The sequence below is a fragment of the Rousettus aegyptiacus genome, unplaced genomic scaffold (assembly GCF_014176215.1).
Source record: "Rousettus aegyptiacus isolate mRouAeg1 unplaced genomic scaffold, mRouAeg1.p scaffold_m13_p_14, whole genome shotgun sequence".
Taxonomy (NCBI): Eukaryota; Metazoa; Chordata; class Mammalia; order Chiroptera; family Pteropodidae; genus Rousettus; species Rousettus aegyptiacus.
Genome location: NW_023416289.1, coordinates 45,728,423 through 45,755,040, shown reverse-complemented (window position 1 = coordinate 45,755,040; position 26,618 = coordinate 45,728,423). Strand labels below are relative to the sequence as shown.

At 48.5% G+C, this 26,618-nt stretch overlaps 2 protein-coding genes and 2 pseudogenes across 6 annotated transcripts in view; 3 read left to right on the top strand and 1 right to left on the bottom strand.

Annotated features, from left to right (window-relative positions):
• Positions 1 to 1,989: 1,989 nt before the first annotated feature.
• Positions 1,990 to 12,902, top strand: LOC107498883 (orphan sodium- and chloride-dependent neurotransmitter transporter NTT5). Of its 3 annotated transcripts, XM_016122523.2 has the most exons (13): positions 1,990 to 2,288; positions 4,594 to 4,788; positions 5,424 to 5,664; positions 5,830 to 5,987; positions 6,095 to 6,221; positions 6,379 to 6,557; positions 7,760 to 7,870; positions 8,032 to 8,270; positions 9,939 to 10,131; positions 10,520 to 10,721; positions 10,830 to 10,989; positions 11,431 to 11,596; positions 11,809 to 12,902. In XM_016122523.2, exons 3-13 carry the CDS (start codon positions 5,463 to 5,465, stop codon positions 12,439 to 12,441), a joined length of 2,370 nt encoding a protein of 789 aa, XP_015978009.2. In that variant the 5' UTR covers positions 1,990 to 2,288; positions 4,594 to 4,788; positions 5,424 to 5,462; the 3' UTR covers positions 12,442 to 12,902. The 3 variants fall into 3 exon arrangements, with proteins under 3 accessions (XP_015978009.2, XP_015978007.2, XP_015978008.2); XM_016122521.2 differs by having other exon boundaries at positions 10,520 to 10,989; XM_016122522.2 differs by lacking the exon at positions 4,594 to 4,788 and having other exon boundaries at positions 10,520 to 10,989.
• LOC118611928 lies at positions 8,683 to 8,801 on the top strand (annotated as a pseudogene).
• Positions 12,903 to 20,532: 7,630 nt separating the features above from the next.
• The window catches only part of TRPM4 (transient receptor potential cation channel subfamily M member 4), a 40,379-nt gene continuing 34,293 nt past the window's right edge, over positions 20,533 to 26,618 (bottom strand). For all 3 annotated transcript variants that reach the window (XM_036231786.1, XM_016122388.2, XM_036231787.1), the window contains 7 exons: positions 26,326 to 26,500; positions 25,814 to 25,991; positions 21,953 to 22,146; positions 21,597 to 21,729; positions 21,314 to 21,386; positions 21,119 to 21,224; positions 20,533 to 20,878 (listed from right to left, as the gene is read on the bottom strand). In XM_036231786.1, the coding sequence (XP_036087679.1) occupies positions 20,874 to 20,878; positions 21,119 to 21,224; positions 21,314 to 21,386; positions 21,597 to 21,729; positions 21,953 to 22,146; positions 25,814 to 25,991; positions 26,326 to 26,500 (864 nt within the window). In that variant the 3' untranslated portion in view covers positions 20,533 to 20,873. The remainder of the gene's footprint in view (positions 20,879 to 21,118; positions 21,225 to 21,313; positions 21,387 to 21,596; positions 21,730 to 21,952; positions 22,147 to 25,813; positions 25,992 to 26,325; positions 26,501 to 26,618) is intronic.
• LOC118611659 lies at positions 25,364 to 25,482 on the top strand (annotated as a pseudogene).

Here is a 26,618-nt window from a genome sequence, read left to right as displayed (position 1 = left end):
GGACCCCTGGAACTTACTCCTCTTATAATTGGAAGTTCGTACGCTGGGACCACCATTTCTCCCACTCCACCCTCCCCCTGCCCCCAGCAACTACCATTTTACTCTGTTTCTATGAGTTTGGTTTTTTTAGATTTCACATATAAGTGAGATTATAGAGCATTTATCTTTCTGACGTCTCGCTTAGCATAATGTCCTCGAGGTTCATCCAGGTTGTGGCAAATTACAGGATTTTCTTTCTTCTTGTGGCTGAATAACATTCCATTGTTTTTATATAGGATGACATTTCTTTATGTATTCATCCGTAGGTGGACAGGTAGGCTGTCACCATGTCTTGGCTATTGTGCATAATACTGCAGTGAACATGGGGGTGCAGGTATCTCTTTGAGATAGTGATTGCATTCCCGGATGTATGCCCGGAAGTGGGCTTGCTGTATCTTATTTTTGAACTGTCTGTTCATTTGCTATGCCTAAGCTACCTTCCTCTTGGAGTTGGTTTGTGTAAGGTCTAGTCCGTGTAACTGGACCTTACACGGTACCTCCCGCCCCACAGGTGTCATCAGGTTGTCGATCCTTTTATGTAATTTTTAAAGTTCCTGGTATATTAGGGAAATTAAACCCTTTGTTATAAATGTTGAAATTTTTAACAACTTTGATGCCTTTTAACTTGGTTAATTTTCTTTTTATTTTGCCCTATGGAGATTTCATTTTTATGTAGTCAAACTTATCAAACTTTTCCTTTATGGATTCTAGTTTTTATGTTATTCTTAGAAAGCCCTTCCCTGTGCCAAGATTCTAGAAATGTTCACCCACATTTATTCCTAGTGAGTTATGTTTTCATCTTTCACATCGTGAGCCTTGATCCACCTGAAATGTATTCTGATGGAAGCGGCATCGTTTTCCCCCAGGTGTCTTGCCAGTTCCACTCCAGTCACTGAGTAACTGGTGTTTGTCCTCTGATTTGAAATGCCACTTTGCCGCACCCAGACGTCCGTCAGTACCCAGGCGTCTTCTAGGCTTCTTATTTCGTGCCGTGGAGCTACCTGTGCGAATATGCTCCAGAAACACCTGATCTAGATGTGGAAGCTTTAAGCTATATTAGCTGCGCAGAATCTTTGCAGCACAGGAGTTAAGAATTCTGAAACAGGCCGCTGGGCTCCTGCCTTGACTCTACCCTCTTGTCAGTCCACGGAGCGTGTTAACCGCTGGGTCTATGGGCCAGACTCGATCGGCATGCCAGCTGGTGACCTCCCTCCGCACTGCAAGGCCCGATCTGCCTGCTAGCCTGTGACCCCAGCGACCCTCCTCAAAGAGTAAACTTGTTAAAACTCCGCAGAGTCAGGGACGATGAGGCGGGAAGGAGAGGGAAGACTAGGACTGTGCTGCTCAGCAAAGCTCGCGTGCCCGCTGGGGGTCGTAGAGCGGGCGGCGTCCCCTCGGCGAGCTGGGGCCCAAGCTTCGGCAGCCCGCTGCGGGCGGGGAGCCCCGCGAATCGGCGGGTGCAGGGCCGGAGGCGGGAGGAGCCTGCACAGGAGGGGGGCACACATCTCCGGGGCGAATCGCCCGAACCGCCCCCTGCCTGCGGATGGGTCCTCAGGCCGCCCCAGGCCCCCGGCCCCGCGGCCCCCCCCCCGCCCCGCCCCCGTCCGCGCGCTGCGCCTCCCGCCCCGCAGGTGCCTGCAGCAGCGACCGGTCTTCGCCGGACTCGCGCGTCGGCGGCGGGTAAAGAGGGGGGCAGTAGTGGTGGCCCCCAGCTCCCGACCTCTCGGGGAGCCAGGCGTCAGTTCCCCTGGCCACCACCCCTCCGCCTCTGGACCCGGACCTCTGAGGCTCCCTTTTCACCTCCTTTCCTTTCCGCGGATTTAGGGGCCCAGATGCCCTGAGGTGGTGGGCGAAGGGCAGGGAGGGGCGGAGCAGGAGGCCGGAGGCCACCCCCCTTTCTTGTCGCCTGCACTCGGGTCGCGGACGCGCCGCTTTCCCCGGCAGGTGGCCGGGGCTGCGGCGGGCGGCACTGGAATGGTGTAGGCTTGTCCGTCACTGACTCGCTCCCAGGGGGAACTCAGGGGGCTCCCCCGTCTGGATCGGAGCTTCTCAGCCGACTTCCTTGGGTCCCCCGAGAGCCTGGCGGAGAGTCCACGCCGCAGAGGGAGGCGAGGCAGAGAAGGACCGGCGCGCAGATCCAGGCAGCGCCGCACTGGTGACAGGGACAGTTATCCCAGGCGGCTGCTACCTGGCCAGACACCTCCCAGGGCCGAAGGCTGAGGGAGCATCGGCCGCTGAGTGAATCGCAGGTACGAGGCCTTGAAAGGGTGACAAGGGGCTAGGCTGTGGACGCAGAGGTCGGAAACGGGTCAGATCAGGAAGGGCCTTGGGCGCCAACCAGACAGGGCTGTCAGGCCCCTCGGGAGGTTTGCAGCAAACGGTAGGACTCTGGACTACTAAGCAGCCATTAAAAACCATATTTTAAAAGAATACTTTATTATATAAGAAAATGCTTATGATATAATGGAGAGCTATATACATATATCTCTCCAATTCGTAAGGAATACACACACATGTTCATAAAGTATATGCTACATATATTTACAGGCTATGTTCTATTTAATGATATTGTCAATATATAATATATATTCTATAATATCCAATTTGTAAGACATACATATACATGTTCATAGACTAGATTAACATGTTCATATCCTATATATAATATATAACAATATCTGATACACATTATAGTGATAATATCCAATTTGTAAGAAATACAGATTTATACAATATTCATATATAATATGATGATATCCAATTTATAGGATTGGCTATACCTCCTCAAATCTAAAGGGAGCAAACACTTTAAATCATGGTATCTTTTAAGATTGTGTAGTTTGCAGATCCTCTTTACATATATAATCATTTATATACTCATATCATCTTCCAATAAGGAAACATTATTTATTAATGGTCTTTATAGATTTTTTCTGTGTCCTTGCTTTATTGCAATGAGCAAGACCTCCAGTCCAATGCTGAGTAGGAGCGGTGGTCATGAACATCCTCGTCCCCAGCCTCTGGAAAAAAAGCATTCATATTTCACCACTGAGTGCGGTGTTAGCTATCAGTTGAAGGAAGCCACCCTCTCTTCCTTGTCTTCGATCCATTTTTTGTCATCATTCTAAAATATTTTCCTTCTACGCATTATAATCCCCACAGTGCATCACTCTTTTCATTGCTTTCAACCGTTCAACAGTCTCTTACATTCATTTGCATACTCACCTCTTAGGTGTCCTTTATTCCTTCTCGCGTATCTCTGCTTCCATCTGGGATAATTTTCCTTCAACCAAAAGATGCCCCTGTATTATTTTCTGTAGTGCAGTTCTGCTGATGAGAAATCCTCCCAACTTTGGTTTGTGTGATAGCGTTATTATTTCACTTTCACTTTTTATAATTTTTATTAAGATGAAATTCACAAAATAAAATTAGCCATTTTAAAGTGAAAAATTTGGTAGCATGTATTACATTTACGATGTTGTGCAACCACCAGCTCTGTCTAATTTTAAAACATTTTCATCACCCCACGCAGAAACTCCATAAACAATAATTCCAACCTCTTATGTACTTTTCGTCTCTATGAATTTGCCTGTAATTGATATTTCACATAAGTGGAATCACACAATATTTGTTTTTGTGTGTGGCTTATTTCATTTAATATTTTCAAAATTCGCTCACGTTATAGCATGCATCAGAATTCCATTCCTTTTCATGGATGGATACTGTTCTGTTGTCTGGCTAGACCACAGTTTGTTTATCCACTCGTCTGTGGATGGACTCGGGTTATTTCAACCTTCTGGCTGCTGCGAATAGTGTGGCTGTGAACATTGGTGTCCAAGTGTATCAGTCTGAGTTCCTGCTTTCAATTATTTTGTGTCAATATCCAGCATTGGAACTGCAGGGTCATATTCTATTTAGCATTTGAGGAATTGCCCAAGAGTTTCCCATAGTGGCTGCACCATTTTACGTTCTTCCCAGCACATCCTCACCAACGCTTGTGTTCTTTTCCATGTATTATTATTATTATTATTATTATTATTATTATTATTATTATTATTGCCATCCTAGCGGGTGTGAGAAGGTATCTCATGTGGTATTCATCTGCACTTCCCTAATGAATAGATAGTTGAGCATCTTCTCACGTGTTTGTTGGCCATTTGTATATCATCTTAGAAGAAATGTCTAGTTAAGTCCTTCGCCCATTTTGAGTTGTGTCGTTTGGGTTTTTTGTTGCTCAGTTGTAGCTCTTTATATATTCTGGATACCAGACTTATCAGATATATGGCTTAAAAATACTTTCCTACTGTTCTATGATTATTTTTTTCACTCACTTGATAGTATCTTTGGATGCACAAAAGGACATATTTTGGAGTCATATTTAAGAAACCACTGACAAATTCAAGCTCGTGAATATCCCTAGGTTTTCTTCTAAGAGATTTATAGTTTTCACTCTTAAATTTAAGTCTTTGATCTATTTTGAGTTAGTTTTTGTATGTGGTATAAGGGGAGGGTCCAACTTCAGTATTTTTTTGTGTGTATATCCAATTTTTCCAGCACCACTTGTTGAAGAGGCTTTCCTTTGCCCCATTGAATGGCCTTGGCACCCTTGTTGAAAATCAATTGACTATGTCCATGAAGGCTTATTTCTGGGTTCTTGATTCTGTTCTATTCTATTGGTCTACATGTGTACCCTTATGCCAGTACCACACGGCTTTGATCACTGTAGCACTGTAGTAAGTTTTAAAATTGGTAAGTATAAGTCCTCCAACATTGTTCTTTTTCATAATTGTTTTAACTGTTCTGGGCCCCTCAAATTTCCATATGAATTTTATCAACTTGTCATTTCCTTCAAAAATATGATATAGTTTTGTCCTTTATCCTGCTTAAGTGCTATATTATGTTAATTTTCAGATGTTGAACCAACCTTGCATTCCTGGGATAAATCGCACTTGATCATGCTGTGTCCTCAAAGGACACAACCTCGGGTGTGTGCCATCACCCTGGAATGGCAGTAGTTTTTGGAAGGCTCTCTTATTCCCTTCCCCTGATCACACCAGATTTTGGGATCTGCTAATTTCCAGATGATTGCTTTATTTATTATATTGTTCTGACAATGCTCTACAGCATAAGTTGTTATACAATCTGAAGGGTCGATGCTCATGCTATAACAGATATGAAATATTTTGAAATTCCCCCATGCTTGTAAGATGAGAAAAAAATAGCTGAGTCTCAAAGAGATGAAGTTATTTGTCCAAAGTCAGTAACTAGTGAGAAAGGCCAAAATCTAAATTCTGACCCTCATTGCTCTAAAATCTTTGTTGTCATAAAGTTTTACCATCTTCTGAGACGTGTCCCTTAAAGTCTGCTGTTTTTGGTGACTGCAGGGTTCCCTCGGGATTTAGTGGACCTGTCAGAAGAGAATCATGAAGTCCCTTGAAAATAAATTAGAAGAAGAGGTCCCCCCAAAACCTGCAACTTCCACATCGCCACCTTGGAACCCCATGACCAAGACCCAATACTTTTCTCAGATGAAAAGAAATGAGAACATCTTGATCCAGGTTGCCTTCTCCATGGGGCTAGGCAGCATGTGGCGGTTTCCTTATCTGTGTCTTCAGAATGGAGGAGGTAGGGCCAAGGACCCAGACCCTGAGTTTAAGGGGAGAGTTTTGGGGATGGGAGTCTAGGCTCCAGGGTCCTAGGGGAGGATGTAACCCAGACTCGGAAGGGATAAAGAGGAGGGAGGTCAGGCTGTCTGGCTGCCTGAGCACAGCTCTGGGCTTGCTTCTTCAGGCACCTTCATCCTGATATACTTCTTCATGCTGCTCTTGTTTGGGATTCCCCTCCTATATATGGAGCTGATCATGGGGCAGTGGCTACGCTTGGACAACATTCGGGTCTGGAAGCATCTCATGCCCTGGCTGGGCGGCATAGGCTATTCCAGCATCCTGGTGAATGAGGGGCCCGGCCAAGAGGAACCCCAGCTTCCCATGTGGTGGTCCCCAGGTCCCCTGTCTCCACCCACTCCAACCCTCAGGCCCACTGTGTCCACCCCCAGGTGTGCATGTTGATGAGCTTGTCTAACAGCATCATCATCGCCTGGAGCCTCTCCTACTTGGGCCACTCCTTTCATCACCCCCTGCCCTGGAGCCAGTGCCCACTGTTGAAGAACATCAGTGTCACTGGTGAGCAGAGGGAGAGAGAGGGAGAGAGAGGGCCGGCAGAGCCGAGGTAGGCTGGGGCACCATGGAGCAAGAGACAGCGAGTGAGAGTCAAACGGGAGGAAGGGAAGAGGGGAGCAGGCACTGGGCGAGGCGGTCCTAAGTGCCTGGGTCCCCGCAGACCTCTCTTGCCTTCAGACTATGTCCCACCAGTACTTCTGGTACCACAGCATCCTGTACGCCTCAGGCCGCATTGATGAAGGGATCCAGGTCCTTGTCCTGAAACTCGCCATGGGCATCTTCGCAGCCTGGTCCCTCCTCGTCTTGACCATGATCATGGGGCTGAAGATATCAATGCCGGTAAGCCACCCTGACCGCCGATGCCACCTCCACGTCACCTTTGCAAACCCAGAGATCCTCGGGCTCCTGGCCCCAACACTACCCAACCCCTTCCTGCTGCCCTCTCTTCTCCAATGCCTGTGACCCTCCTGCCCACCCAGAGGACAAGTTCACATGTGGCCATACAGCACCTCCGTCAGGGGTTGTGGGGAAGCTGGCAGACTCCCCCCACCCCGGCAACTGTGACAACCGCTCCTTTCACAAAAAAACTGCTCTTCCTTGTCCATCCATGGCAGGAAGGAGTGCCTCATGTCAACCCAACTCTTTCTTCGCCATCTCACGTCCCCGTGTCACTGCACATGGAGACCACCGGGCAGCCTTTAGACCAGACCACAGCCTTGCCCACCTGACCCCCCCCCCTCCCCGAGCCTAGCGTCCTCCACCTTCTTGCATTTTGACAGGGCCTGTTTATTCATAAAGGCGCCAGTTGGCGCCAATTCCTTTCCAGAGTTTCCCACTTAAAATATTTTATTCCAATTCATACTTCCAATCTGTCCCTTCTCACCGAGAGTGTTTATTTCAGTGTGTTTACTAGATCGTTTTAGTTAACGTTGCCAGCATCTCCTGTTGCCCTCTGTGCGGGCAATCAGCTCTCACCCCGTGTGTCCCCCGAGGCTCACCTCACCTTCTCCTCAAATCCTCCAAGATAAACCACTCACACCAAAGCAGATTTTACTAAAGATTTAGCAGGGGCACATTGAGGCGGAGGGGCTTACCTTACCTATCACAGACCAAACAACATCAACAATAAAAACCTTTAAAATTCCTATGAACTGTGTTACTTTCTCCCAGGGTTCCCTTCTATTTCTCCTCCTCCCCTTCACCTGTGTGGTCTTTCCCAGCAGGCTTCACCCCACTGGCTCCTCTCCCATTTGCAGTTTCAATCCTTAAACTCACACATAGGCCATAAAACCAAGGCCCGTGGACAAGTGATGTCTAACTGCGTCACTGTTTAAAAGCCATCTGCATCTGTGGTCTCTCACCTCACCCCTAAGCAACTTACTGGTGTCCCCCCAGCATAATCCTCCCTGGCTCCCTCACGTTACATCTGGGCCACCCTCCACCTCTCTAACTCCCGCTGTCCCGCAGTCCCCCGCTAATGCTTGCCTGTCTTCTCCCTACTGCTCCTGACTTCCGGTTTCTGTCCTGACCCACCTGGACAGATCCTGGTTTTCTTGGTGTTCCTCCCCTTTGTCATTCTCCTCTGCCTCCTGATTCGAGGTTTCTTCTTGGAAGGTGCGGTCATCGGCCTCAGACGTATGGTGACCACAGAGGTGAGGCCGGGGATTCCCAACCCTCTCCCTCCCTCACCTCCCCAGGACTTCTCCCCGCCTCCTTCTCCTACATTCTCATTCCTGCTGTGCCAGCCCACCGCTCCTCCAGCCTTCGCGCTCTGGGCCCACTCCGAACTTGATCTCCCCGCCTCCACTCACAGCTCTCGGCCTGGGCCTCGCTGGACCTATGGCGTCAGGCCGGGGGCCATGTGCTCTACTCCTTGGGCCTGGGCATGGGCGTCATCATCAACATCTCCTACAAGGCTGGAAGCAACAACTATGCTCAGGTGGCTTCCTTGCTGGCCACGGTCAACTTGGTGACCTCGCTGCTGGCCACGTCCATCATCTTTATGGTACTGGGGTTCTGGACCACCACCAGTGGCCATGCCTGTATTAAGAAGTGAGTAATCACAGCCTCACGGGTCAAAGCAGAGGTCCCCTCCCTCTACTTTAGCAATTCCCCGGGCTCATGGGCCACTGAACTCAAACCTCTCCAATAATAATGATAATAATAATAACAACAACAATATCATTTATTAATAACTCATAGAAAACACCAAAAAAGGAATATTTTAATAGCCGGCACATTATAGACACGAAAATAAGCTCAGAGATGTGACCGTCCACAGGTTTCCATAAATTGCAAATGGCGGAAAGATTTCAAAATCAATGCTTTAGCTCATGGAGGAGGCTGTTACAGCAGTCTGAGCCACAGTCAGTGGTTAGTGACCGAGGCTCCACACTGGAGTGATTTGAGGAGCCTTAGAAAACACTTATGTCTGAGTCTCATTCAGAGTTGAAAAAGTAGTTTTGTCTATGGCCATGCCACCCTGAACAAGTCCGATCTCGTCTGATCTCAGAAGCTAAGCAGGGTTGGGCCTGGTTAGTACTTGGATGGGAGACCACCTAGGAAGACCAGGTGCTGTCGGCATAAAAAATAAATACAAAAATAAAAAAATAAGGGATCGTAAACTGACAAGACCCTTGCAATCTGTGAGGTCAACCAAGGGCTGTCACACCTAAAGTAAATAAATAAATAAGTAAAAAGTAGTTTCACACACCCAAGTTCTTCCAAATACACTTATAAGTTTCATGATAACTGATAACTCATCTTTTAAATTAATAAAAATTTAATTTAATTAAAAATTTATTTTCTCAGTCACAGGAACCACATTTCATGGACTTACAAGCACACCTTATTAGTGGTCGCTTTATTAGACAACACAAAAGGCAATAGAGAAGAGAAAATGAAAACCTCCCAAAAAATTATTTGATAAATACCAAAAAAGAGGTAGTAAAAGGAGGAAAAGAGAACATGGAAAAGGGGAGGCATAAACGAAACCACATCAATAATTACATTAAATAATTACCCCACTTAACGGGCAGTGATTTAGACTAGATAATGCCTCAGAACATATCCTGTTTATGAGAGATGTTCTGTATAAAGACGCAGATAGGCTTAAAGTAAGAGAATGGAAAAATACACCATGCGAACAAATAATCATAAAGGTCGTGAGTTTATATGAATATCAAACAAAGAACGAGTAATACCAGAGGTTAAGAAGAACATTTCATCATATTCAGACGGTCAGGAAGACCCAGTTATCTAAATGTTTATGTACCTTATAAGAGAGTTTCAAAATAAAGGAAAAAATTTCAGATCTAAAGAAGAAACAGATAAATCCATAATCCTAGAAATTTCAACAATTCCCTTTTGGTAGCTGATAAAAGAGAAAGAAAATACAGATGTAAAATAACAGGAATAAAAAAAGGGAGCGTCATCACAGATCCTGTAGTCATTAAGAGCACAATGATGAAATATTATGATCCAATTTACACAAAAAAATTCAGGAACTTAAAACAAAGGGACAAACTCCTTGTGAGGCACTAATGGTCTGCCTGAGGTGTACTCACCCTAAGTGCACATGATTAGCTTCCCGCCCCATCCCTATGTCCTTGCTGCTCATCGGCACTCACCTTGGGCGACCCCACGTTCCCCAGTCCCCCTCGTTTGCAGAGCGGAGGCACCTGTGACCTCTACCCCCTTTCCCTTCTACTTCCTCTTCAGGAGCATCTCAGAGATGATGGACCTCATCAACAAGGGGCTGCTGCCTCAGGATGCCGAGCCCCCTAAAGACATCCTGCTGCAGCCCTCGCCCTCCCTGGTCTACCTAGACTGGATCAACAGCCTCCCAGGACACCTCAAGTACCAGGTCATCCACTTCTCCCCATCCTGCAGCATCAAGGCGCAGAAAGAACAGGTGTGTCTGTGGGGGTGGGAGGGTGTGTCCCAAAGGCCCTAGAGGACCCTGGGAAATGTGGGCCACCTGAGCATCTTCCGAGGCAGGTAACGGCTGTAATCACGTTTCTACCACCGCTTTGGGTGTAGCACAGGGATTTTGCTAGGGCTTCGCTATGTTTTAAGTGCCACACCGACCTGAGGATCCCTGTCTGTTAGACGGGGAAACTGAGGCCGCAGCGGGGGAGGCTCGCAGGGCTCGCGAAGCCTCGAAGGCAAACGCTCAGCACTCCGGCCTGCGCCCCACCGCTCTGCACCTCTGTCCTCCGCCTGAGACACACCCCACCAGCCCCTCGCCACCCCCTCCCCCGGCCCAGGCCTGTCAGCCTCAGAGCCCTTCTCGCCTGCAGTTCATGCAAGGCCCCGGCCTGGCGTTTGCAGCCTTCTCCCAGGCCGTGTCGCTGCTCCCTGGGGGCTCCTTCTGGGCCATCATCTTCTTCCTAACCCTCTGCATCATGGAGCTGAGGACCTTCACCATAGTGTCAGAAGGCATCATCTTTCCCTTGCAGAATTGCATGTCCATCTTCAGGAATCACCTCTCGTTGCTGTCAGGTGATTCTTGCCCAGCTGACACCAGCTCCGGGGTGCATGTCCTGAACCCCGCCCCCGACTCAGCCCCATACCCCGACTTCAGTGTGGCCCAACTTGCCTCTGCTGTAGTGGTCGTCTGCTTGGGAGGCTTCCTGGGCAGCATCATCTTCACCAGCCACGCCGGCAGCTACATAATGTCTTTGTTTCACGAGAACCTGGTCCCGCTGATTCTGGTCGTCATTGTGGCTTTCCAGAACATGGGCCTGGCCTGTGTCTACGGAGCGAAGAGGTGCCGTCCAAGCCCCGGGGTGCCCAGCCAGGGGAGTCCGCCCCACGTCTCTGCAGTGTCAGGGCATGGCCTGCCTTCTCGCCACCCCCTCCCCACAGCAGGGGGGTGCAGCTGAGAGCAGGGAGTGGGGAGGGAGGGATCCGGGGCCAGCAGTGGGTTCTGATGGCTGTGTATGGTGGGTTCTGACAGCCGCGCAGTTGGAAGCTGGGGGATCTCAGGGCCCCCTGCATTGGCCGCATGGGACAGTCCGGAGGCAGAGGGCCCCTGGCTTCTGGGATTCCCAGGCAGAGTCCAGACGCGGGGCTCAGCCTCGGGAAGGGCCTGGCGCAACTCTGCAGCCCCTACGCTCTGAGGACTTGCGCGAGAACCAGAGGGCGGGCAGGCCCGTCCACCTGCAGGAGGGCGCCCGGCCAGGTGTCCGTGCCATGGTTCCCGCCCCAGGTTCAGGGAAGAAATGTACGGCGAGCTGGGCCACTTGATATGGTCCTTCTACACATTCCTGTGGTGCTATGTGACCCTGCCCGGGCTGCTGGCCCTCCTCACCCTCTTCCTCATCCATCTCTACCAGCGGATGCCCCCCCACTACGTCGCCTGGAACAGCAGCATGGTGAGCCGCCCGGAGCCCGCCCCCACCCCCACTCTGGGGACCCTTTGTCAGATCTCCCACCCCATAGGACCCTAGATCTGGGTTCCTACCGTCCCTCTAAGAAGCTTTCTGGCCCTCACGGCATCTGATCCTCTGAGTCACTGTGGACTAAAACCCCCCTCCCCCACCTCGTCCTCCCACCCTGGATCCCCCCCCACCCGCCCTCCATCCAGAGCCAGGAAGTCAAAGAGCCCTACCCGGAGAGCGCCCTGGGCTGGGCCACCTTCCTCAGCGTCCTCACCTTTCTGCCAGTCCCAGTCCACTCACTGCACCACCGGTGGTTCCTCCGGGACCACACCGTCACTAACCCCTTTGGAAAGCTGCTGAACAAAAAGACACCCGTGGTGCCCAGGACGTCCCTACCGTGGCCTAAACACCCCTTGCGGACTTGGAACGTGGCGCCCCAGGACAGAAGCCGGGAGAACGCGGGGAAGAGGTTCAGCATGACGCCGCTCAGGAAGTTGAGCCTGCCCTGGAGCATGCAAAGCCAGAGCTCCTCATGGTTCAGCCTGCCTCTCATCTCCTCCCTGACGTCCGCCTTTTCCACGAGGAGCGCGATCACGCCCAGCCGGAAGCAGGTGAGCCCCGCCGCAATGACCCTGGGCGGCAAGAACCTAGCCCAGCAGATCAAGGAAGAAAGCTCAGAAGACATCTGTCAAGAAACTAGTGACACCGCCCATTCTTCCAACGAGCAAAGCCATCCAGTGCCTGGCGAGGGCGCTGATGTGCCTTTAGCCACAGAAATCTCTGGCTCGGAGGAGACAGAAGGGGAGGAGAGCGAGGGAGACTCGCCTAGCAACCGCTGATGTCACTCACTGGGCCTGGGAAGAAGATGGGCCCCCCGGGAACCCTGCTGTCCGGGAATAGTACCAGTTCTGCGAAGTGGGACACTCTGCCCCGAGGCTGGAGAACACAGAAGACGATGACGACTCGCTGTGCGCGGGGCTGGACCGAGCGCACGGTCTCCCCGCGTGTCTCCCTGCGAAGCGCGGCCCCTTCCGGGGCCCAAGGGCCGCACAGCACTTTGCAGCACCAACTTCTAGTCACCATGGAAACCGAAGCCGTGCGCCCTGCCGAACCGGTCGGTGGGCGGCCGACCTCTCGCGCTGGGCCTGGTTCCGGCCATGCCGTGGGTCAATAAATCAGCCCTCTGGGACACTCACTCGCTCAGGCCTGGCGTAGTGTTCTTTCTGTGAGCGGGCCCCTCACACCCCCAAATCGCTAACCTCTGGCGAACCGGGCATCCACTCCGGTGACGCCGACACGGAGTTTCTGGGCCCCTCTTTGTCCTGGAGTTAACCCAAACTGTGGCGGAATTTCGACACCATCAGGATCCCTCAGTCCAGAACGCGTGTCAACCCCTAAATCTAACTCGGTAACTGGGGACCGTACTAAATCTGTCCAATAACTGTGGTATCACCCTGACGGACGAGGGGGTAGCATGCCTAGAGCGGCACCCGTGTGCGCGTCCTCTGCAGCTGGCGCTGGGTCCCTCTTCACTTCGGTAGAGCCTTACACACTTGGGTCACCTGGTTTCTGTGGCCTTGGGACCGTTAAGTCTGGGAGAACTTGGAGCTTACTAGAGTCGTCTGCGGGAGAAGTAATAGCGCCCAGCCTCTTCAAATATCAAACTAATTCAGGGCAACTCAGGGGGCAGAGGGTACTTCTAGAAGCCATACCCCCTCTGGTGGCATCTTGGGCATAAACCCTTCTCCCACGCTTCCCAAATGAGCGAGACCCAGTGCTAGCCCCCCACCCCTCACCCCTGACTCTATTTCTCAGTCACGGCCGGCCCCAATCTCCCAGTTCTCACAGCTTTTCTTTACCTTGGAGGTCCCCAAACATTCTTTATCACACTCTGCTATCAAGGACAACATTTCGAAAAAAATATCCCCAACGTTTGTAGAAAATTTACATGTAAACTAAAGTTGTCTTGCATACTTAATATCAGTAAAGCTTAATTTGATTCGCTACTTTTGGTTAAAAAAAAATAGGTATAAGTAGTTCTAATTTTTTCTTCCTACATCCCCAATGTAATGGCTTCTACAACTTAATTTGGAGAGCGCTGGAAAGGTCAGAGGCAGAGGCCCCCAGGCCATTCCCACCGAGACCCACACCTCCTGGCCTCCTGCCTTCTCTCTTGCTCTCCAGGGACCCAGGGTCTGGTATGACCCAGCTCAAGAAACCAGAACTGGGTGGAATGAGCTTGGTCCCCCTTCCACCCTCACCCTCACCTCTGAAAGCCAGGACGGGCGGGCCACCAGGAACCAGTATCCCCAAACTTCCGGTGGAGGTAAGAGAAAAATCAGTGTAGACGATGCATTCCAAATCACATAGAACAGTGGCCCCCAACCTTTCTGGACCAGGGACCGGCGCTCCTATGAGAACCTAATGCTTGATGACCTGAGGCGGAGCTGAGGCAGTGATGCTGGTGCTGGGGAGCGGCTGCAGATACAGATGACGCTTCGCTCGCTCACCTCCTGCTGTGTGGCCTGGTTCCTAACAGGCTATGGACAGGTACCAGTCCGCGGCCCGGGGGTTGGGGACCCCTGACATAGAGCTCCAGTTCTAAGTCGTTTTGCGTAAGGTTGGGGGTGACAAGTCCTGGCATGGAGGACACTGTGCCAGGCGCCATGAGAAGTCCCCATGCCCTTGTTAATACTTGGACAAGGCAATGGACAGGCCCTCCACCCACCTTCCTTTCAGGAAGCGGCTGTTAGAGGAAACTCAGGGAAGAGATAAAAACAGCCCTGAGGTCACACTACTCCTGAGGGACTGAGGTGGAAAAAGAAGCAAAGTCCTCCGCTGGGTGAGATGCTTCTCATTCCTTGTGGATGCTGCTGCTGGCATGTGATATACATCCCCCAATCGGAGGTGCTCCCACAAGCTTGAAGGGGCGAACGAGGACATACGAGGTGACCTCGGTTGTGGGGCGATCGGTGGTTCTGGGGAGTGCGGACCCCCTGCCATGGGCACTGGTAGACCAGGGAGCTCTGCTAGGCCAGTCGTGCAGGACGGGTGGGTGAGTTGGTTGTTATCCTTCACTTGGACGACCATGACATTGGCTCAGTGAGGTCACATCGGTAGCATTAGCAAGCAGTTGTGCCTAAGAGTCGGCGATCTTCCTATAAAGAACTAGATAATAAATATTTTTGGTTTTGCCGGACGTATGATCTCTACTGCATACTCTTCATTATTTGCTTTTTACAACTCTTTTAAAATGCAAAAACCATTCTTAGCTGAAACGCCAGATTTATCCTACAGGCTGAGCTTTGCCAACCCCTGACCAAGGGCCCCATCAGGCCAAGAAAGGAATGCTGGTGGCTGAACCAGAATTTAGTCTGAGTGCCCTACTCGGCCTGCTGTGGGCCGGGCTGCCACCAGGTTGTCCAGAAGAAAGAAAGGCGACCCCAGAATGATCAAGGGGCAGTATCTTTAACTTCTGTGTAGCTTTCTCACCCCTCTGGTCTGTCATCCTCCAGGAGGCAGCGGAGATGAAGCCACGGTCGAAGTGCCCACATTCAGGGGCCAAACTGCCGGACCATAGTGTGTGGGCCGGGAGGGAAGGAAGGTAGAGTCAGAAACATGTTTTTAACTGACTTTTGAGGAAACTCTTCCCCAAACCAATAATATCAGATGTCAAGAAAAAGTAAGTAGAATGTCCCACACGATACCTGACTGTGGCAGGTGATCAGCTGCCACATCCCAGTGGACCCCACCAGCCGGCAGTGAGCAAGGCCCCAGCATTTGCAAGGACCTCTGAGGATGGAGGGGCCCACTGATCCCGAGGCTTTGTTCCAGGCAGTGGACTGGGGGACAGCGTTTCTTCCAAAGGGGCAGCTGCTACTTTTCCATTGCAGAACCTGTGACACAAGGACCGGCCACCTGCACTCTTGAATATGCCACTTACGTTTGACCATTTCAGACCTTACAGGCTGTTGAGGCTGAGCCGACATACCCCAAAATGGAGAGGCAAGGCGAGGAGGGTTCACGAGGCCTCCGAGGGTCAGGCCTTCCTTCCTATGGAGAGTGTCACAGCAAGGCTGCCCTGTGCGCCTGGTGGCTGCCTCCGGCAGGTGGCGCTGCTGCACTGGGACGTGGCCTCTGGCAGCCGTGGAGTCACTCAGCCTGTGAGCTCCCTTCCACTTCGGGCATTCTGCATTGTTTTCGCAGACTGCCACAGAGAGGACAGCACAAGCCACAGTCCCTGGGTGGGAGAATCCTGACACTTACAGGACAGTCATAGTCTGAACACGTAAAACATCAATACCGATCGTACACTCGATAGCGGAAGCCACAATGATGGCACAGCGACGTGACCCAGAGGCCTCTGCCTCACAAGGTCGCTTCCGCTCCTTCTCTCCCACTGAGCCTCACTGGTTGAATTCAGATGCGTTTTCCTCCATGGAGGCCATGGGCCAAGGAACAGGTGTGAATAAGGGACTGCATTATCAGCTCGAGTGACATTTCCGCCTGTTGGAGACACTGCCTCTGAGATCCCTGAAGACTGATCCTTTTTTTGCATCTCCTTCGTGATTAGATGCTGCAACGCCAACAGTCTGTCTCTCCTAAATCATGAAATGTCTGAGTCCAGACAGTCCCCAGGAGGGTGACTTGAAGAGCAGGGCCTTCACTGTGGCCTTCATTCAAGGCCCATCCGTCCTTCGTTTATTGTGAGTGGCAGGCAACACAACACAAGCAGCAGAGGGCGTCACTGAACGGTCATTCCTCCCAAAGACGTACAGATGGCCAACCAGCACGTGAAAGGAAGTTCAACATCATGAGCCATTAGGGGAACGTAAATCAAGGCCAGAATGAAATATCACTTCATACCCACCAGGATATTGATAAGCAAAAAAAAAAAAAAAAAAAAGGTGGAGGGAGTAACAAACATTGGCATGGATTTGAAGAAATCGGAACCTCATACACTGCCAGTGGGAATATGAAATGTGCGGCCGTTGTGTAAATTCGGTTTGGCAGTTCCTCAAAAACATAAACATAGAAATATCGGCAATTCCACTCCTAGGTATACACCCAAAGGAAATGAAAACAGGTTCGAACAAAAACCTGTACATGAATGTTCATAGCAGCGTTATTCGCAATTGCCAACGATCGGAAACCCCCCAAATGTCTGTCAATGAATGAACAGATAAAAGTGATGCCTCCATACTATGGATGTTATTCAGCTGTGGAAAGGAATGAAGTTCTGATATGACATGGGTGAGCTTGAAAACACTGCACTAAGTGAAAGATGTCAGACACAAAAGACCACATGTTTTACGATCCCAATTATATAAAATATCCAGAACTGGCAAATCCATAGAGATAGCCGAATGCCAGGAGAGGGGGTGTGAAAGAGAATGAGATGGGAGCTCTTAACAGATACTAGGTTACTGTATGGAGTGATGAAAATTTCTGGAACTTGATAGTGGATGATTTTACAACATTGGGAATATACTAAATGCCACCAAATTATACACTACAAAAGGGTAAAATGGTCAATTTTATGTGGATTTTACTACAATAAAGTACAAATTGGAAACTAAAATAAAATTGCCTCTACTAATAGCAGGACAATATACCTAGACAATCCCAAAGAATCTGCAAAAATTATACTAGAATTAAATGAGTTTAACAGAGGCATAGAATACATGATCGGTATACAAAAAAGAATCAACAGCATTTCTGTACACTAGCAATAAGCAATGAGAAATTAAAATTTTTTAAAAATAGTATCACATACATCAGTATATCGTATGGGAATACATTTAACAAAAATATGTGCAAGATTTGTATACTGAAAACCATAAACATCTTTGACGGAAGGCAAAGGAGACCTAAGTAAATTAAGAGATATACAATGTTCATGGATGAGAAGATGCAATACCATTAAGATGCCAGTTGCCTCAGACTGATCTGTAGATTCAACACAACCTCAAATGAAACCCCAGCAGGTTGTTTGGAAGAATTGACAATGAGATTCCAAAATTTATATTGAAAATCCAAGGAATAAGAATAACTAAAATAATTTTGAAAAGGGAAAACAAAGTTGGAGGACTTACATTATTTAATTTCAAGATTTAGTATAAAGCTACAATAATCAAAACAGTATGGTGTTGGTGAAGAGACAGATACATAGATGGCCTGGACAGAATAGAAAGCCCAGAAGAAGACCCACACATATACGGTCAATTGATTTGCAACAAAGGGGCCAAGATATTCAATGGAGAATAAAGTAAACAAATAACCTTGATTCTAACACTACTATCTATATAAAAATGAACTCAAAATTGATTGCAGACCTAAAACTATAAAACTTCGAGGAGAAAAACCTCTGTGACCTTGGGTTAAATCAAAGATTTCTCAGCAAAAGCATGAACCAAAAAAGTGGATAAAATTTTACCGTTAATTTAAAAATCCTACTCCCCAAAAGATGCTATTAATAAAAGGGTAAGCTACATACTGAGGGAGAATATTTGCAAAACACGTACTTGATAAAGGAGAATCCAGAATATATTAAATTTTACAATGCAATGGTAAGAAAACAAATAATCCACTTTTTAAATAGATGAAAGATTTGAACTGATGCTTCACCAGAGAAGCTATACAGATGGCAATGAGCACTTGAGAAGATGTTGCATATCATTAGTCATTAGAGAAATTCAAATTAAAACCAAGACGAGATGCCACTATGAACCCATGAGAATGGCTAATGAAAAACACCGATAATAGCAAGTGCTAGTGAGGACACAGAGCAGCTGCACCTCTCGTGCACTGCTGGTGGTCACGCAAAACGCAAATGGTGGAACCACTTAGGAAAAGAGTCGAGCAGTCTCATGTAAAGTTACATGTACACTTATTATGCAACCCAGACATCCTAATCTCAGGTGTTTATCCAAAAGAAACAAAAACGTATGTCCAATACCCACGATGCTCTCAAATCCAGTCTGAATTTGAGTGGCAACCCTTTGCCTTGTCTAAGTCTTTGCTGCACAGAAGCAAAGCCTAAACCTCAAATCCATTTTCGGTTTTGGCCGCATTTATGGCTCCAATTCCTTAAGCCCCACCTGCCTTTTTAAGCTACTATTTCCTCCGCCTGCAGTCACACAGCGCTTTCATCCCTGGGTCCTCAGTCCTCCCTCCCACCTCTGACGACCTGCAGACTCTCTCTGGAGTTTTCCTTTTGTATAAAATACACCTCTCTTTCAAATGACCTGCTAGTTTATGGCTTTCATATTCTGCTGATGGTGACGCATCCTGCCCCACATCTGAGACCTGGAGTAGACACGTTGGGGGACCTGGATGGATCCCCAGCCAGTGGATCCCACAGATGTCCCACGCCTCAGCAGCCCTTCCAGAGGACCTGAGATTAGGAGGTCATGGCTACGCTGCCCACTCTTGGTTACTGGACACCCAGTCACCGGCCTTGATGGTGACCTGCCATCACTCCTAAGAGGGAATATTTTCCACCTTTGTAATGACCCAGTTAAACTCTGTGTGGCTTGCAAAATCACAGCACCAGGACGGATGGAGAATTTTCCTTTGTAGTCACCAACGGTCATGCAGAGAGGTCAGGCTACACACCACAAGGGCTGTGCAATGGAGAAGTGAAGTAGGTTCATAGAGGAAAAATATGCTGGCAGGGAAGATTTAAAATATAAACTTATAGCAGTACTTCAGTGTGACTCCTCAAGAGTACCTAGCCTCTCCTTCAATTAAGGGACTTTTGGTTTCCTAATTGGTTTATGTGTGGAAATGAAGCGAGAGGGTGTAACTCTCTATTTTGATGACTCACGTCAGATTGCTATCCTATCTACCCGACCTGAGTCTTCCTGTTACACAGATATTTCAATAGCGATAAACACGGCATGCAGGCGGAGCGAGCTCCCAGGGCTTTGTAGCATCTGACATCTCCGAGCATGAGTTAGTGCTTCCCAAGGGCTTTGGGTCCAGATGCCCAGAGTTCTATGCAAACTTGGCCGCTTGCTAGCCATGTGACCTCGTGTGAATCCCTTCTCTGTGCCTCAGTTTTCCTCTCTGCAAAATGGAGACATTAGTTCCTACCTTACCTGTTTTTTGTGAGAACTCATCCACGTGACTCATGTGAAGCAAACGCACGCAATGCCAGACACATAGTGCCCTGTGAGCATTAGCTGTTACTGTCATTGCCACCACCGTCGTTACTGTTATTATTACCACTCGGGTTTGTGAGAACTAATTCTGTATCTCCCAGAGGAATCTGGTTGCCACACAACACTTGGCAATGTTTCAAAGCCACTCTGTGCCCGAAGTAGCAGTTAGCTGGAACTCCTCCAATTTGGAGAGAGGATGTTTTGGTTTTGACTTTTGGATGCGTTGGTTGTTGGTGTCTTTCTTGCTATTTAACTAATAATTGCTGTCAGTTCAGCCTTGTCATTACCAGTTTAGTTCGTTATAGGTTGTTTAGTTAAACTGCATGTATAATGATGCATATTTGCTTCAATTGCATGCATGCGTGGCCTGTAATTTTCCACTAATTAGACTTTTTAAAGACACATATGCAGTTATCTACTCAAATCTGCATCATCTGTTCCCCGTCGCCAGAGCAGATGTACACAGCGCCCGCCACCCCCATGCGGTGAAGTCATTTGCTTTTATCTCTGACTCTAGGGGGTGCAGACGGTTGGGGTTCTTGTCTCACTGAAGTGAGAGCCCTCAAAATTGTGCGGACAAAAGGCGCCGGGCCTCAGTCAGACTGGAACAGTGGGGCGGCTGACAGGATGGAATGGACCCCAAAATATCTGAAATATAGCAGCAAACTGACCAAGGACCCCCAAACCCACCCCCAGCGCCGGCCCCCATCCTAAAAAGGTCTAGATACCCACCAGTTCCCCAAGAATCAAGCATCTAGACCCCACTCCTCTAAAATGGCTTTATTTCCCCAGTGTGGGGAGCTGTGGATGGAGTCTGAAGTCCCTGTACCGCCCAGGACCCTGTGGCTGCACATTCGGAGAGGCCATGGCGGGGCTCCAGAAGCTGACCCACCCGGAGTGAGGCTGGTCCGGGAGGGGCTGGGCCTGATGTGGGTCGCGCGGATGATACTCCTTCTGGTGGGCCCGACAGTGACCTAGGTGCTAGTCCATGGGTATGGGGCCCACCTCAAGGCCAAGGCCACCAGGTGCAGGAGTTCAGGACCAGCTAGGCCTTATTCTGGGAGCAAAAACTCCCCATGTGGGCAACTGCATTCCACCGGCAAGGCTCAGTCTGGGGAGAAAGAGAAGAAACGACAGGTGGTGGGAATAGAGAGGCCAGAAAGAATGGGGGACCGGCAAAAAGAGGGAGAAAGATCCATGAAAAGCCCAAAGGAGACCGAGAGCGTGAACCAGGGACAAAGCGAGGGCAGCAAAAGAGAAAAACAGAGATACAGGAAGAGAGATCTGGAAAACGGACACAGAAGCAGCGACAGAGGCCGGAAATACACACAGGTGGAACCTACACACTGACCTCTGGGCCCAAGAGGGGTTGGGGGCGAAGGCCCCCCCGGGGGAAGCAACGGAGAGCGGCTCAGGGCCTCGGCCACCCAACCCAGGACGCGGCTACAATGCTGGACCTGGGGAGCAGGGGTTAAGTCAGGGCACCAGCTGCAAACTGCATTGGCCTCACCCCGGCCACAACCCACAGCCTGACCTGCGGCCTCACCTCCTGTTCCAGCCCTTTCAGACGCTGCTCGTATTCGCGGATCTGCCTCAGCTGCTTCAACGCCGTGTCCACCCTAGGCAACCAGGGCTTCAGGCCCGGGACAGCAGCTTGCCGGCCCCACCCACCTCGGGTCGCCCGCCCCTGGAGCTCCGCCTTCCTCCCAGGTGCTTGGGCCCCGCCCCCTCAGGCTCCGCCTCCTCCCTGGTCCTTCGCAAGCCCAACCTCCGTCGCAGGGTACGCCCCTGAGGCCAGACACCGGCCCCCAACCAGGCCCCACCCTCACTTCTGCGACGTGCGCTTCAGACGCTCCGAGTCGCTTTCCCGCTTGTCCCTCGCGCGCGCCAGCAGGAATTTCTCCTTCTGCACCGACTCCCAGGTCAACAGCCTCCTCTCAGCTTCCTTAGAGAGGTGGACCCCTGGAGAGGAGGGTCGGGAGTCAAAGGGCCGGCCAGTCCTCCTACTGTGCCCCCGCCAGACCCAGCCTCCCGCGCCCCAATCCCGGAGTGCGCTCACAGGCCACGCCCCCTGACAGCCTAAACACCGCCCACCGGTGCTACCGGGCATCCTCCCCAGCCTATCCATGCTCTCCTTCCTCTCCAGGTCCCGCCCCTTGAGTTTTGAGCCAAGACCCGCTCTCACGAAAATGCTGAATGTCGGGGGAGGACGGCAAGCTGGCCCTGTGCCTGCAAAATCGCCGGAGGAGGAGGCGCACGTGTGAGATGATGATGAAGGGCGGGGCCAGCGCAGGCCGGGAGTGAAATTCCCGGATGAGGCTGTATCGCTGCGCCTTCCAATAGAGGTCGCTGTTGCCCTGCACTTTGCCAAACGTGTAGCTGTAGGGACCAGAGGTCGCCAGAGGTCACCAGAAGTCAAAGCCCGGTTTGTGCGGGGAGGGGCGGGGGGCGGGCGATGGATCAAGATTAGAGGTCAGGCAATATGTTTGAAGTCCAAGGCAGCAGGCAGATGTCAGAATCAATAAAATCAGAGGTTATCACGGATGCAATTAGTAGTTAGGTTAGGAGGACCAAGGGTCAGATGTTAGAGGTCAAGTTTCGGATGGTATCACAAATTAGGATGGAGGTTGGAGTCAGGTTCCAAAGTCAGCCTGGACACAAATAACTAAAATCAGAAATAAAAATGGGGATATTACTATCAACCTTACAGAAATAAAAATGATTGTAAGAAAATATCAGCAATTTTATGCCAACAAAATAGATAACCTAGATGAAATGGCAAAAAGCCTAGAACACAAATTACCTAAACTGACTCAAGAAGAAATAGAAAGTCGCAAAAGACCTATATCAAGTAAAGAGATTAATAAAAAATGTCCCAACAAAGAAAAGCCCAGGACCAGATGCCTTCACTGGTGAATTCTACCAAACATTTAAAATAGAACTAACACCAATACTTTTCAGGTTCTTCCAAAAAACAAGAGAAAACACTTCCTGACTCATTCTAGGAGTCCAGCATTACCATGGTATCAACATCACAAGAGAAGAAAATTACAGATCAATATCCCTCATTAATATACATGCAAAAATCCTCAGCAAAATACTAGCAAACCTAATTTGGCAACATATTAAAAGGATTATACACCATGACCAAGCAGGATTTATCCAAGGAACACAAGCAGTGTTTAATATACAAAAATCAACTAATGTAATACTTCACATTAATAGAACAAAGGAAAAAAAATGACATGATCATCTTAATCGACACAAAGACACTGAAAAGACATAAGACAAAATGCAATACCCTTTCATGTTTAACAACAACAAAAAAAAACTTTAGAAAAGTAAGAGTAAGAATAGAAGGAAACTCCCTCAACATGAGAAACCCAGAGCTAACATCGTACTCAATGGTGAATGATTAAAAGCTTTCCCATAAGATCAGGAACAACACAAAGGGATGTCCACTTTCACCACTGCTATTCATCACTGTACTGGAAATTCTAGCCAGAGCAATTAGACAAGAAAAAGAAATAAAAGGCATCCAAAATGGAAAAGAAGTTAAACTATCTCTATTCACAGGTGATACAATCCTATATATAGAAAGTCTCAGAGAATCACAAGAAAGCTACTAGAGCTAATAAATGGATTCGGCAAAGTTGCAGGATACAAGATCAACAACGACAAAAAAAAGTCGTGTTTCTCTACACCTGCAATGAATAATCCGAAAAGGAAATTAAGAAAGCAATTCCATTTCTAATAGAATCTAAAAGAATAAAGCACCTAGGAATAAATTGAACCAAGAAAGTGAAAGATTTGTACACTGAAAATTACAAAACAATGCTGAAAGAAATGTAAAAGAGTGCCTAAATAAGTGGAAAGTCAGTCTGTGCTCAGCAGCATGAAGATTTAACATTGTTAAAATGTTAACAGTACCTAGCGCAATCTATAGATTCGATTACAAATCCTAGCTAAATTCCAACAGCCTTTTTTTTTTTTTGTAGAAATGTAAAAACCAACTCACAGATTTACGTGGAATTGCAAGAGGCCTTGAATAGCCAAAACAATCTTGAAAAAGAACAAAATCAAAAGACTCATACTTCCCAATTTCAAAATTCACTACAAAATCAAAGCATTGTGGTTCTGGCATAAGGATAGGCATATCAACCAATGGAATAGAATCAAGAGTTCAGAAATAAACCCATACATCTGTGAGTGTTATGGCTCAAATTGTGTCCCCCCACGCCCAAAGATGTACTGAAATCTTAACCTTCAGGATCTCAGAATGTGCCTTATTTGGAAATAGAGCCTTTATGAAAATAAACAAGTTAAAATATGGTCATGAGGCTTGGTCCCTAATCCAGTATGACTGGTGTCCTTATAAAAACGGGAAATTTGAACACAGACATGCACTCATGGAGAACACTGTGTAATGGTGAAGGAAGAGATTGCAATGATGCATGCCAGATGTCCACTAGAAGCTGAGAGGCATGAAACAGATTCTCTCACAGCCCTCAGAAGGAGCCAAGCTTGTCCATACCTTGACTTTGGACTTCTAGTTTTGAAAACTGTCAGACAATAGGCTTCTGTAACTTAAAGCCACCCACTTTTTGGTTGTTAGAGAAATCCTAGGAAACTATAATATAATGGCCAACTGATTCAGAGTGCCAAGTCCTTACAGTGAGAAAAAAACAGTCTCTTCAACTAAGTCCCGCACAAGTAGATTTCCACATGCAAAAAGAATGAAGTTGGACCTCTACCTCTCCATATACAAAAATTAAGTTAAAACGGAACGACAACCTGAATGTAAGAGCCAAAATCATAGAATATAGGAATAAATCTTCATGACTTTGGATTTGGCACTTTAGTTATGACACCAAAGTCCGAGCAACAGAAGAAAAAAATAGATACACTGGACTTGATAAAAATTTAAAACTTTGAACATCAAAGGATATTATTAAAGAAAAGGAAAGGCAGAAAATATTTGTGAATCATATATCTGATAGTGTAATATCCAGTATATAGAAAGAACTACTAAAACTCAAGAACAAAAAGAAAACCCAATTTAAAAATGGGCAAAAGACTTAAATAGATGTTCCTTCGAAGATACGCAAATGGAAAATAAGCACATGTAAAGAGCCTCAAAATCACTGTTATATTCACAGTAGTTAAAGATGAAGACCACCCAAGTTTCCATCACAGAGAAATGTCTTAGAGCAATACAATAGAACACTATTCAGTCATTAAAAAGGAACGGAGTGCGGACACAAGCTACAACATGGATGAACATCAAGAACTTTATGCTTAGTGAAATAAGCCAGGCGCAAAAGGCCAAATAGTGTATGATTCCACTTATATGAAACATCTAGAATAGGCAAATTCATGGAGACATAAAGTACATTATGGGGGGGGGAATGAGTAGTTATTGCTTGCTTAATGGGTACACAACCTCGTAGTGATGAAGATGTTTTAGAAATGGTGCTGATGGTTGTGTAACACTATGAATGTAATTGATACCCCTAAATTATACACTTAAAATGGCAAAAATGGCAACTTTTCTGTTATATATATTTTGCCACAATAAAAAATTTTTCAATAATCTGTCTACGGTCATGCCATCCTGAATAACCCCGATCCCGTCTGATCTCGGAAGCTAAGCAGAGTCGAGCCTGGTTAATACTTGGATGGGAGACCACCCAGGAAGACCAGGTGCTGTAGGTATAAAAAATAAAAAAAAAAACAAGGGATTGTAAGCTAACAAGATTCTTGCAATCTGTGAGGTCAACCAAAAGTTGCCTCGCCTAAAAAATTAAAAATTAAAAATTAAATTTTTTTAAACATTCAGCCGGGGCTCAGGGAGAAGATAAGAGTCTAACTGGATCTGGGGACAAGCCAGCGCTAGATTTGAGTCAGAGTTCAGGAACTAAAGATAGAATTGATTATGCTGGAATCAGGAATCATGCTGGGGACAAGGGTTCCACTGGGATCAAGGGTCACGCTGGAGTCAAGGGTCATGCTGGGTGACGTCAGATCAGAATGGGCAGGGCCTCACCTGAACATGGCGATGAGCAAATTGACCAGCACGATGTTGGCCACGAGCAGGAAGATGACAAGGAGGAGCACTACCAGCCAGTTGGCATAGAGCGAGACGCAGGAGCCCGCCTGGGCCCCGGATGGGCGCGCCCAGAAGCCCTGTTTCGCCGAGCAGTTGACATGTTCCATGAGGGCCACTGCAAAGGGGGACACTCAGAGATGGGTCCAGAGAGACAGAGACAGAGACCTAACGAAGACAGCAGTCCCGAGGGGTGTGGGGGAACAGAGATCCAGACAGAGGGAAGCAGAGTCCCAGAAAGAGAGGGGGACAGAGCCCCAAAGAAACACAGGAAGGGGCAGAGACCTAGACAGAGAAGAGGACAGAGTCCTTTAGGAATGAAAGAGCAGGGGGCCTGCTCAGAGACCTAGACAGACAGAGAAAGAGGTAAGGGGATAGAGACCCAGAGACAGGGGACAGAGCGGAGGGGCTCAGAGCGAGGGTGGGTGTTGGGCCCTCTCATCCCTCCTTACCGTCCATGTCCTCCTGCGGGATCTGCCCGAAGATCTGCAGGTAGGGCCGATAGAAGACACGTCGCAGGATTTTCGGGAGGTCCTGATCCTGGGGCCTGAGGAGCCCCTCCGTAGCCACCCCGTAGGCAACCAGCCACACGCCAAGAAAGAAGAGGAAGAAGAACACGTCCTTCATCTACGGGAGAGAAAGATGAGAACTAGCCTGGCCCCGCCCCTCCCCGCTGACCACGCCCCTTCACCCAAAGCCCCGCCTCCGCCCCACAAGCACTTGCGAGTCACCGACCCTCGCTGGC

What these genes read in the sequence shown, in the direction of transcription:
- LOC107498883 (XM_016122522.2), top strand. Translation starts at nt 5,463, where the DNA reads ATGAAGTCCCTTGAAAATAAATTAGAAGAAGAGGTCCCCCCAAAACCT. An exon ending in GGCCATGCCTGTATTAAGAA is followed by an intron (nt 8,271 to 9,938) that starts GTGAGTAATCAC and finishes CTTCCTCTTCAG; the next exon opens with GAGCATCTCAGAGATGATGG. An exon ending in TCGCCTGGAACAGCAGCATG is followed by an intron (nt 11,597 to 11,808) that starts GTGAGCCGCCCG and finishes CCCTCCATCCAG; the next exon opens with AGCCAGGAAGTCAAAGAGCC.